The 13082-nt window shown below is 42.7% G+C and overlaps 1 protein-coding gene across 2 annotated transcripts in view; it reads right to left on the reverse strand.

Moving 5' to 3' along the window:
* Nucleotides 1-4880: 4880 nt before the first annotated feature.
* COLEC11 (collectin subfamily member 11) overlaps nucleotides 4881-13082 on the reverse strand; it is a 45230-nt gene continuing 37028 nt past the window's right edge. The window contains exons 4-7 of one of the 2 annotated variants that reach the window (XM_032791072.2): nucleotides 12740-12811; nucleotides 11853-11906; nucleotides 7693-7788; nucleotides 4881-7516 (exon numbers count right to left, since the gene is read on the reverse strand). In XM_032791072.2, the coding sequence (XP_032646963.1) occupies nucleotides 7125-7516; nucleotides 7693-7788; nucleotides 11853-11906; nucleotides 12740-12811 (614 nt within the window). In that variant the 3' untranslated portion in view covers nucleotides 4881-7124. Of the gene's footprint in view, nucleotides 7535-7692; nucleotides 7789-11852; nucleotides 11907-12739; nucleotides 12812-13082 lie in introns of both variants that reach the window. The other variant, XM_032791071.2, reaches the window with a different exon arrangement.

Below are 13082 nucleotides of genomic sequence, written 5' to 3' on the forward strand. Positions count from 1 at the left end.
CACCAGCAGAAGTTGATCCAATAACATGTATTACCTCACCCATTTCGTCTGTCTCTCTATTATCCCTACTATATCAATAATGTGGAGGGCACTGGTACTTGTGCACAGTCCCACAGTCATGAATTATGGGTATGTCTACACTGCGATTTAAAAAAAACATGCCACCAAGTCTCAGAGCCCAGGTCAGCTGACTCAAGCTTGTGGGACTTAGGCTGCTGGTCTAAAAATTGTAGAGTAGATGTTCAGGCTCAGGCTGGAACCCAGGATCTGAGACCTTCTCCCCCACGGAATTTCAGAGCCTGGACTCTAGGCCAAGCTCATACATCTACACCTTAATTTTATAGTCCGGAAGCCTGAGTTCCACAATCCTGAGTCAGCTGACCCAAGCCAGCCATACCCATGCCGCAGGTCTTTTATCAAAGTGTAGACATCCCCCATGTGGCCAGAGATCAGATGTTCAGTTTCTCTTTTCAGACATCCCCACCCATACACATTGTCTTTTCTTTCACACAAGCACGCACACACTCATTCTGACTCACCTCTCCTATCTGCTCTTCTTCTTTCAGCTTTATCACTCTCCTTTATCCTCTCTATGGCTCGTCTCCTCACTCTGTCACTCACCTCAGAAGGAAGGGGAAGTACTAGTTTGTTTTCCTAACTTTCATGTCTGCCACTGGTACATCTTAGTCCCTTTTGTTCTCTACCTGTGGCACGCAATTGCTTAGCCTTCCAAAAGCTGTAATACTCTGGTCTAATTTCAGTTATTTGTTTAGTGTGCAGGTGGATGGGTGGTGTTGGTGGCCTGTGATATACAGAAGGTCAGATTAGATGTTCTGGTGGTTCCTTCTCATCTTAAACTCTATGACTCTATTTTTATGAGTGGTTGATGCTGGTATTCCCATGCTTCCTGCTAGAAGGGAGCAGACTGTTTTGTTCTGCTTTAACACACACACAGGCATTCATCTACAGACCTGCCTCCCCTGGCCTACCAAAAAGCCTGAGCACTCATCTAGGTAACATTTACATGAGATGTGCATACTCTTTGTTAACTCCACCATAGCTACTTCTCACATTTTCCTCCCTCTTTGTCCCTCCGTTCTCCTAAAAGTAATTTTTTCCCCATGCTAAATTGAACTGCTCCCTTGTAAACACCTTAACTACGCAACTCTCCTCAAACCCCTCCTCCATAGTCCACCAAGATTTCATCCACACAGAATCAGTTCTCTCTTCACCTGCCAAAATTAATCAGTTCCCCATTCACATGATCAGCTCTTTCCATCCATAAAATCAATTCCCAACAAAAAAAATTTCCCCTCCCAAACAGTCAAAACTCATCACAACACAACATCAGTTTTTCCCTCCAGTACCTCACAGTGGTCAGGCACCTCTCCCTAACAACAGCAGGCTCAGCTCCCCGCTAAGAGCACTGTTTCACAGGGAATGATGCTGATAGATGGGTTTGGTGCTGCAGGGTCCTTCAGTGAGGGGAAGGAACAGGAAGGCAAAGACACCCTTGTAGAGTTGAGAGGGAGAGGATGCTTTATCTGCTCCTGGTTACACCTCCTGTGTGCCTTGCCTGACACAAGTAGGAGGCACAGAAAATTCACTACAAATTCCAAGATTGCAGAAGATCACTCAACACCAGAGGCCAGAGAGAGAGACAAATAAATTTGGACTCTCCAGTTGAAAGCTGGAGATTAAATAGATATGAGACACACACACACACACACAATGCTATGGGATTGGGAACTGGAAAGTTAGGAGTTAGCTGATAGACTAAAACAAAATGAAAGCTAGAACCCAATGAAATAAGTCTCCAGGCCATGGACCAGTTCAGGCCAGAGTCCTACAAGGGCCAAAGCTTCCCACCAATTTGGTAACAGGTTCATTATTATCTCAACTGGTGTTACCTGAACTTAAGAGACCGTCAATCATTTTCCTTATAGAATTCCAATAAAAGTGCTCTATTTTTGGTATACGATAGACTTATCTTTAGTCTTCCTCTGCTTTTTGATCTAAACAAGCTTATAACTCATGGATACATGATAGCCACAGTCTGAGTGAGCTGTTCACCTGTTAAGTGTCTTTGAAACATATTTTCAAAGGCACTTGACAGGTGCTACATAACAAAACATCCGTACTCTGTAAAATACACTGAATACATTATTTTGACTAAAATAAATGTGTTTCATATGAAGGACTGATTCAGGGGCCTGAAGAAATCACTACATCGAAGACTGTAAGATTGATTGACAGATTTCCCAAGACACACCTACATGTCCATCAGTTAGGTAAAAACATTTTCTTTTAATGTTTATGGACAAATATTGAACAAGAAAAAAAGACAACCAAGTGCAGAACGACATAAACCTTGTATTAGCTTCTTGGGAGACCTTCTAGTTCACACTTACAATTGCTCTTTGCTCATGTGTTTTTAACATCTTCTGCAGAAGTACATAACAAGTATAATATGTTTCTTGCTGTGTATGAAAAATACCAATAATTTTTCTTTTCCCAACAAAAAAAAAATAAAAATCTCACCAATACAACTATTCTCAAACAAAGTCCTTGCCATAAAATGTTACTGGTTCATCTCCCTTATTTATTAGAATAGTCAGTGGTCACTGGTTCCATCACTAGTGACAGGTGATCTAATGACTACTGAACTCAATAGGGTATGTCTAAATAGCACACTAAGCCTGGGCTCTGACTCAGGTTTGAGCCCAATCCCCACTTCCATTCACACACATATGAGTCCAACTTGGGTCAACAAGAACTCAGGTCCTAGATCCTAGGACCCTACTATGGGGATGGGTCAAAGCCTATGTCCTACTGTGACTCAGGTCCAAGCCCTGTCACTTTGCAGTGGGGCTGCAGGCCAAGCCACAGGCCTAAGTCAGAAGGTCCACACAGTGCAGTATGGACAAATTAGCATGGTTGTGAGCCCCGGGTCCAGCAATTTTAAACCCAGATTTATAATGCAGTGTGGACCCTCAAGCACAGGTTTGGAAGCGGAGTCCACAAGCTCCGATCCAGAGTAGACATACCCTAGGAGTCTTGCCATTCACTTCAGTAGCCTTTGGACCTTGCCGATAGGGCTAGACCAGGGGTGGTCAAACTTTTTGGCCCAAGGACCACATCTGGAAATAGAAACTTTATGGCGGGCTATGAATGCTCATAAAATTGGGGCTGGGGTGCAGGAGGGCGTGAAGGCTCCAACTGGGGGTGTGGGCTTTGGCGTGGGGCTGGGGATGAGGAGTTCATGGTGCAGGAGGGGGCTCCAGGCTGGGTGAGTAGAGTGTGGGAAGGGTGCAGGCACCAGCTGGGGGTGCAGGCTCTGGAGTGAGACTGGGGATGAGAAGCTTGGGGTGCAGGAGGGTGCTCTGGGCTGGAACCGAGGGGTTCAGAGGGTGGGAGGGGGATCAGGGCTGGGGCAGGGGGTTGTGGTGTGGGACAAGGTGCAGGTTCCAGCTGGGGGTGCAGGCTCTGGGGAGGGGCTGGGGATGACTGGTTTGGGGTACAAATGGGTGTTCCAGGATCAGTTCAAGGGGTTCAGTGGGTAGGAGGGGGATTGGGGCTGGGGCAGGGAATTGAGGCACTGGGACAGGCTCAGGGGTCCAGGCTCCAGGCAGTGCTTACATGAAGCGGCTCCTGGAAGCATCAGCCATGTCCCCACTCCAGCTCCTATGCAGAGCCGCAGCCAGGTGGCTCTGTGTGCTGCCCCATCCGTAGGCACTGCCCCTGCAGCTCCCATTGGCTGCAGTTCCCAGCCAATGGGAGCTGCGGGGGCGGTGCTTGGGGCAGGGGCAGCATGCAGAGCAGAGCCCCCTGGCTGCCCATACATGCAGGAGCTGGAGCAGGGCCCTGCCACTGCTTCCACAAGCAGCGTGGAATGGCACCCAACTGCTTCCCGGCTGGAGTGGCAGAGCAGGGCTATGCCACTGCTTTTGGGAGCCGTGTGGATTGGCCCCTGACCCTGCTTTCTGGCTGGAGCACCAGAGCAGGGCAAGCCCCAGACTGTGGTCCCTAGCAGGAGCTCAAGGGCCTCCTTAAAATAGCTGGTGGGCTGGATCCAACTCACAGGCCATAGTTTGCTAGACTGTAGCTTTATAACCTTCCCCTGTAAGGGGCAGTACAGAGGTCCTCCTTCCCCATAGCAGAACAGAGAGTGAGTTGTGACTTCCCGCAGCACAGCCAAAGACCCACCTTGTGCAATGAGGACTGAGTAATGTTGAGCCCTACCTCCTCACTTGAAACACGGACAGACCTTGGTCATCGGCGGGCAGAATGCACTGGAGCCTAGTGCATGAGCCTCTACTGCATGAGCTAAAAGCCATATGGCTGTTAGCTAAGGCTGTAGCGCAGATTATATATATATAATTCTCTCTCTCTCCTCCCACCCCTCCATCCCTGATGGGACAGAACACCACACACAGAAAAATGGAAGGAAATAAATGGGTTTTCTGCTGTTTAACATTAAATAGCAATTTGAATAGAAATTCAGATTATTCACTAAACACTCTATAAATCTGTGAAAATGTTGTGTGCCTGCTGCCCAGCTCAAGTAAGGCTTTTAGGCATGCAGGCCTGTTTTCTAGCTCATCCAAAGGAATCTGCAAAGAAGGTACAGATTCATACAAGCAGAATCAACCCACCACATCAGTATCTTGCAAAAATGGGTAAAGAGTGGGCAAAGCTGACAGCTTAGGCACACAAAGTGTCTTCAAGATATTTTACGTGGGCAAGTGCCATCCTAGGCAGGCAGCTCTAGTCAAGTGAAAGCCAGGCTTAGATTGCCCTAATTTATTACCATACAGCTACAATGACTTGATCCAAACATAGTGGTGGTTTAAAAGCCTCTGGGGATTTTTATTAGCAGGAGGCAAACCATTACAAAATTCAAAAGGGAATATTCCCTGCGTGCAAACTGACCTACAGGAATACATTTTTAGCCCTTCTCAGATTTTGTAGACAAAGAATCTTCGTATATAAGTGTACAATCACACCAAGATTATTTGAGATCTCAGTTAAAGCCCTGGAAGAGCCAAACACACATGAGCCATACTTTACCTGTACCAGAAGGAAACGCTGGCAAACACAACCAGTCACCATCTGAATTGTTCTTTAGGGTTATGGCTCTCTAGCACTATGGCCTGCATGATTTTCATACATTAAAACAATATTCTACCAGTTTTAGGAGTTCATGAGTAAACCTTTATAACAGGTTCAACTTCACAACAGTTAGCAAGCCAGGGTGAAATTGTTTATTTCCTTGAGAATAAAATTAACATGTAATTTCAAATGTTGTCATGCTTTGAGGAACTGAGCAAAAGTCCTGTGGTCAGTAATCTTTCGTTAACTGTAGCACCGTACAGTAGCTTATTAATTTGGTTTTGCCTAATATGGGGAGGCTATCTGAAATCACACGCCAAGCCTGTTTTCAGTTTCTTCTAGATATTTCTTCCAGATTGATCATACATGCTTTGGGATTGTTTCATATTTAGTGTTGTTTACCCTTAAAAAATATTTAAAACATTGTATACCCACACTGTCTGAAAAACACAATAGACAGAGGTTTCCCAGTGACCTTCATATGTAGAGCGGTTGACTAAAAGATGAGAGGAATTGCAACAGGCCACTACAAATATCCAATATTCTTAACTCTTTTTGTCCAGTTATACCCTTCAAAAATATACCACATTTTTCAGTCACATGCAGTTGTGAATTGGATACACAAATAAGTGGGGCAAAATGACTTACTGCATTCTTTTGGAACTATCTCTTTATAGGTGTACTGAATTTTTTTTTTAAATAAGTAAGATTTTATTTAAGAGAAGATATAGCCAGGAAGAGCAGTAATCACAAGAACAAAATAAAGGACCAATTCCTGAAGTCCTTACTCAGAGATAAATTTTCTGCTGGGACAAATAAATGAAATCTATTGAAGTCAATGGAGCTGTGCTCATTTATGCCTGCAGAGAATTTGGCCCTTTTTAGAGTCCTTACTAAGGGCAATCTTCCGCTGACATCAAGTTAAGGACAGAGTGAAAGCTAAGTGAAGACTTCAGCATTTGTCCCAGTGAAAGGAACTGTTGGACAACAAAGATTTCGTGAGACTCATGATGTACTCAGGAAGCCCTCCTTGTGTTTTGCAACCAAAAATATCAATCATGAATATCTTAAGCAAAAATAGACTAGTGAGTGCTGCACTTGAGAAGTGACAGAATGCAAATATCCTAAGGGTCATAAAATGCCATTTCAGCTTCCCCAAAAAGTGCTAGAATGCCATCCAAGAGTGTTCCAGCAGGGCTCAAATACAACTGTAGAGTACTAGCTTCCTTTGGCAAATTTTTTTATCACTCAAATAGTTTACGCACAGTCCCACCCTCAGTTAAACAACATGTAAAACAAACAGAACCTGGCATTGCATTTTCTGAAGAAACACAAAGTTGGCTTATCCCCGTCTAGTATTGAATTATGAGCCATTTAGACTCTCTAAGGCAGTGTAAATGAGTTCGCTCCCTGAAGTGTGTCTCTGTGTTGTTATTTGTAAACAGTTTAATAAAAAGATGTTACAAAAATGGTAGAACTAATGGGTTGGTTGGCTTGTGTATGTGTCACAGAAACAGGTACAAAGCCTGCCCATTCAGAACCCTATTGCAATAGTTGTATTAAGTAGCTAGAGTATACAAAAACTTTTCCTTATGGCTTGAAATAGCCAGAAATGCCATCTTTGTAAACCAGTATGAGCAATTAATATTAACAATTAAAAATGTTAAGATAAAACAATATCAAGAATCTACGTCTTCAGAAACAATATTATAATATCAAAGAGCCAAATTCTGCCCTCCATTGCTGTCATGCAACTTCATTCATTAATTGCAGTGAGGGCAGAATATGGATCTTATCTAGATACATATTTTCTTAGGGCAAGACAAACTATGTCTTATTTAACTCTGCTCTTCCCTTCTGAAGGGTAAATATTGATATTTGAAATACCTAATTATATTTACAGCTGTACAACACTGATGTTATATACTTGTAAAATATAACTGGTACTTTATAAACAAGGGGTAAGTTATACAATCTGCTTCAAATGGGGAAGGGGGACGGAGCAGACATCCTCACACATTTTCTTTGTCAAATTCACAAACAAAATACATTGTAATGTGACAGGCAACATCATTCCATCCACCAGAGGCCACCATTTCCACACAGTCCTCCTCATCATAGGCATTATTGGGTTCACCGCTGCACCATTTGTTGAAGGTCTGCATGGGTGATCGATCAGAATACACAAAATTGCCCTCTTTTTCCAGGTCGTTGATCCCAATGAAAACTCTGGTGAGCCCTGCTTGATTGATGTAAGAAGCAATCAGACTATTGGTATTCTCATCCTTTGGCATGGTCAGTGTTCCTCCTCTTCCATGGCAGTGGAGCTGGGCATCCATATATCTTTTCTCTTCTTTCACCAGTAGGTATATCTTATTATCTGTCTCACGCACACCAGCGACAGCTGCGGGGGAGGGCAGTGCTGAAAAGTGAGCACTCGCATTTCTATAAACCAACTTAATGCACACCACAAAAATAGATACACAAATCAAATATGAAATGGCCATATTCTTTAAGAGCAGCTTCATCATTAAAATAATAGGGCACTTGGAAAGGGAGAGACATACAAAATGAACATACCATTTTTTATGAATTTTAATTCAGTTGTCAGCTGGGCCACTTGGATATCCATTTCCCCAATAGCTTTCCTTAGCTGGCTGCATTCACAAGGGATGCCTGCAGAGATCAGGGAGGTGCTTGCTGTTAAATTGTGTATACAAACATAAATAAAAATGTTTCATGAAATGTATTGCTCACAAAAGGGGCTAGCCTGATGACCCCAGAGAGTGAAATTCTCTGTCCAAATAATAGGCAGCAACCATGCAAACTTCCACGTTGACTCACCAACATCCTTCACGCTAACCTTTGGGTCTACCTATAAGAGTTTAGTTCACTCCCTATGGCACCTCAGTCCTTGGCCTCTCTGAGGCGATCCCAAATGACAGTGCCAATTAGTGCCAAACACGTGGCAGACAACGGCCTGCTAGGAACAAAAATAGGACGTCTTTAAACTTCTGAGTTCTCAGTGATGCATATATAAGGCAAAATTCTCCATCTTCACTGCAGATCTCTTTTCCACACAGGGAATCTGTATGGCGTAGTCTGCATTTGCTCTGCATGAGGAATCTATCCACACAACAGATCAGAGGCAGAATTCTGCCTATTAACCCAAATTTACAATGGTCTGAAAAAAGCAATTTTAATGAGATTATTAAAAATGTAACTTCTGAGAGCCGAGTTTTGAAAACTAGGTTCCAGGTAAGGCACCCAGTTCTGCATATAGGTATTCAAACCTGTATTTAATCACACTAATATCCAGTTTAGGTACCTGTCTAATCCCACCCCCATCTATCAGCTCTCATCCAGTATTGACAAGTCTGCTCCTGCCCCAGATCTGCCTGTAATGTTAGCCTCCATGGCCCATTTGTTAAATTTTCAAACAAGCACTTTTGTGCTTTCTCCAGTTCTGCCCCTCACACATGGGAGGAGCTCCCCATAAATATCTGCAAAGCCACTTCATTCCTTCAAAACCCTCCTTATAACTCCCCTTTCTCACAGTGTGTCCAAAAAAATTCAACAACAGTTAGGCTGCTGACACATTGATCCCACAGTCCATCATACTGACCATGTCATCTGATTGTACTCCCTCATCTGATTGTCTGTATCATCTGTTGTCTCTTATCTCACATGCAGATGTTATGCTCTTTGGGGCAGGGAATATCATTTACTCTGTGTTTGTACAGCACCTAGCACAAAGGGGTCCTAGTCCAGGACAAGGTCTGCTAGACACTACAATAATACAAATAGTAAAGAAGTGCCAATCTGAGCACCCATTTGCAAACTGGAACACCCAAGTCAGAGAATTGCATTATGTTAACTTGCCATTCTGACCCACGAATTAGAATAATAAATGGTAAACTTATGTGGTGCCTTTCATATCTTAGGGGGGATTTTCAAAGTCAAAAATAGTAGTTTGGTGCCCACTCCCATTTCCTTCCCTGCTTCTTCCTTGCTCCCAGAACACTGTAATTCACTTCTGGTTAGAATCTGACCCTTAACCTGTACTGTACCTTCCCTTTTAGGGCCAGATTCTGCCTCCCTTATGTACCTGGACTGGTACTTAACTTACTGACTTTCATTGTGAGTTGGGTACCTAGACTTTGAAAAATCTCCCCCTTGAAGGCTTTGAGCCAGATTCTGCAGGCAGAGTAGTGCCTTACTCCATGAGACGTACTACTGAAATAAATGGGACTGCTCGTAAAGTAAAGTACTACTTCAGGTGAGTAAATTGGCAGAATCTGGCCCTAAAACGGCAGACACAGCAGAGGTTAAAGGCCAGATTGTAAGCCAGGACACATGGATAGTAATTTGAATAGTGTAGATCAGCAGTAAATTACTAACCGGCAATGGAGCAAAGAAAGAGCCAAGGAGGAAACTTTACTCAGAAGTGTGTCTCCTGTGGCAATTCTTAATATGTGCTAGCTGCACTAGCCTAAGCCCCTGACTCAGCAAAGCTTTTAAACACCTAAGTCCATCCCACTTCAACAAACCTCTTAAGAACATTTGGAACTTACACATGTGCTAAAGTACTTTGCAGGCCCTGGCTGCTTACTGGTGTATGCCTGGACCAGAGTCTAAGTAGCCCATGTAGGAGTGAAATGGGGATTCCTTTTCCTTTTGTATGGGCACAGACCAAGTCATCATCTATCCCTAAGACTCTTGTCTTTGCATACAAGGCACTGCATAGCCTTGCTCCTTCCTAACCTTCCCATAAGAGCAGATGTTTTAGTAAACATTGATTGTTCATTACTCACTACCTAATAACCATGTCTGTTACATTTGTCTCATTCAGTGGTTGCTAACAACACATAATTAATGCAAACAACATTTCCATTTTTACATTTCTATTATCTAAGATAAAATCTATTAAAGATACTAGAATGCAGGGGAGGGGCTGCATTTTTGTCCTAAAAGCACCGATAGTCTATTGTTTTCCATCATCTGAGTCTAACGTCAGGTCTACACTACAAACGTACATTGGTATAACTATGTCACACCCCTGAGCAATGTAGTTATACCGACCTAGCCCCCCTGCATAGACAGCACTATGTCAAGAGGAGGGCTTCTCCCGTCAACATAGCTATTGCCTCTCATGGAAGTGGATTAGCTGTGCCGATAGAAGAAGCTCTCCCATCAATATAGCCGCATCTTCACTGACACCGCTGCACTGGTACAGATGCGCCACTGCAATGGTTTACATGTAGACCGGCCCTAAGCTTTTCATACTCCTAACAAGATACTGTGTTTCCGTTGATCATCCAATTGTTTTTCAGAGTCTCAAATGATGTGTACACAGGCTTTGCAAAACAGCTTCTCTCCACCAGCATAACTGGCAAAAATCACAGTATTCTTGAAAACCAAAATAAGGTCAGTTGTGTAGATCAGTGGTTCTCAAACGTATTTGATTGTGCCTCCTTCTTTGTGTTTGTAGTAGTTTACAGCCCCCTCCCCCCAACACGCAAATACATATAGCCATAAAAAAAGTCAACATGCAACTCACTAAATAATAAAAACAGTAAGGCAAGAGGGGTATCTCAGTGGTTTGAGCATGGGCCTGCTAAACCCAGGCTTGTGAGTTCAATCCTTAAGGGGGCCATTTAGGGATTTGGAGCAAAATCAATATTTGGTCCTGCTAGTGAAGGCAGTGGGGTGGACTCCATGACCTTTCAGGCTCCTTTCCAGTTCTGTGAGATAGGTATATCTCCATATACTATATTATAAGGTATTGATTCAAACAAAGCCAATGATCCATTGTAATAAGAGAAAAAGAAAAACTGCATTGTAGCTGATGCTTACAATTAAATGCATATCCCATGTCGTAGCAAAGAATGCATTAACATACAGAGGAAAATGACTTTGTATAATGCTATGCAAGCTTAGCAGAAATCCATGAAAATGCCCAGCGCCATCTGAGGACCTGATATGTCTGGAGGAATCAGCTTAGTTATTTATCCATTGCTGGGAGTAAAATGTGTGCAGTAAGTTCTTTTCCCCAAAAAGCTTTTCATGCCCCCCCCCGGAACATATTCTGCACACCATCTCCCCTCCCCACCCCCCCAGAGCACCTGAGCCCACAGTTTGAGAACTTCTGCTCCAGATGAAAATATGCCCTCTTACTCTGCCAATAAATTCTACAAATTCTGTTGGCCTTGTAGACACTGGCATGAAGTCCCTAAATCCCTCCTTGGGCTCTGTTCCTTCCCTGAGAACCGCATGCACAGCACAGCTTTGTGCCCATCAGCTGTCCCACTGAAGTCAATGAAGGTGCAGGGGTCCCAGGGTCCACAGGGTTCTCAGTGCAGAATGAAAACCTAAATAGGATGTCCAGAGATGTCTTTTTGCACAATGGGAATGATTGGGAACAAGTTGCATTCCTGCTCCCATTAGCTTTCTGGAATAACTAAATCCATGTTGAGTTAGTGGGGAGCTATTAAGCATTCTTTCAAGCAGTTGTCCGCCCCTAGAGGGAATTACAGTACAACTCCGAGCAGTCATTGCATCTTCAACAAACGTTTTGTAAAAGTACCCTGTAGATGTGCACTATAATCCAAATTACAATGCGTAAAACAAAATTTAAGTTCCAACACCATTCTTCAGCATTTTTAAAAGGACTGTGTATTACACATGATTTATACATTTAAAAAAAAAACTATACACTTTGAAGATCTATCATGGTTTACCTGGGTCTCCATTAGGACCAGGTGGCCCTATATCCCCATTATCTCCCTTTTCACCTAAAAAATGAAAAATATCATCAATTTTGCTGCTCAGAAAATGGATTGGGTCACCAGTTTCATTAACAGAAAGTTTCTAAACAGTTTTTTTTTTGTTAATGACTAAGATTTACAGCAAAAAAACAAAAAATGCATAATGTAGAGATGGCCCCCAAATGATGGAGAATTTGGATTTGTTGTCCCAGTCAGTTCATCATCAAGACAGGCCCAAACTGTGTAGTTTGGATTCAGGGACAAACATTATGACTAGTTTCATTCTGTTCCATCTCTTGTTATTTGTGCCAGTACTTGCTTAGGCACTTTAAAAAGCAATGACTTCCGTGGAACCTGTAAGGAAGTAGCACTTCTGAAAATCAGGCCATTTTTATTTAGGTGTCTAAATTTTGATTTAGAAGCCTAAAATTAGACAGTTCCATTGAAAATGATGTTCAAAATGATTTGATCAACGTCACATAAAAAGTGGGAAGGCCAAGAAATTCAGACCTCGTGGCTCCTGAATCTGTGCCTCTACCAAAGTACAATCCTACTTCCCAACCACTCTCCTTTAAATACCGATACTCGGAGGTTGATGTAAATTAAAAAAAAAGTCTTTCATCTACCCACAAGTCAGGTTTCTGAAACCTCTTGATCCTGCTATGTGTCAGGGTATAAGACAACTAGTCCAGAGATCTCCATCATTTGATTGACTAGAATGTGATTTAATTATCTATTTTGGTAAGTTCGGAGACAATCTGAGTAATTTCAATTAAGAACGGGATTCATCTCAAAGACAAATGACCACAGATTATTCAGTTCAGACACCACCGGAGAAAAAAAGATTGAATCAAATATACCTTTTGAACCGATGGGACCAATTTTTCCATGTCGACCCACACTGCCCTTCTGTCCTTTGTCTCCCATTTCTCCTAAACATAACAAAAAGATCAAAGATACAAGTTAAAAATATTGTCTGCTTTATTCAGATGTCCAGCAGCACTTCAGTATCATTTTCTATGGCAGGCAACAGAAAATGGTGTTGCAAATTTTCTTAGCAATTACAATGAATGATCACCAAGGTCTGTCAAATTCCAGGAGTCCAGCTCTTTCCTCATCCATTGCCTGCTACATAAATAATACAGAAGCTTATTTAATCTTCTCACTGCAGTTGACTTCACTGGGACGGCACAGGTATAAATG

The sequence above is a fragment of the Chelonoidis abingdonii genome, chromosome 3 (genome assembly GCF_003597395.2).
Source record: "Chelonoidis abingdonii isolate Lonesome George chromosome 3, CheloAbing_2.0, whole genome shotgun sequence".
Classification (NCBI taxonomy): domain Eukaryota; kingdom Metazoa; phylum Chordata; order Testudines; family Testudinidae; genus Chelonoidis; species Chelonoidis abingdonii.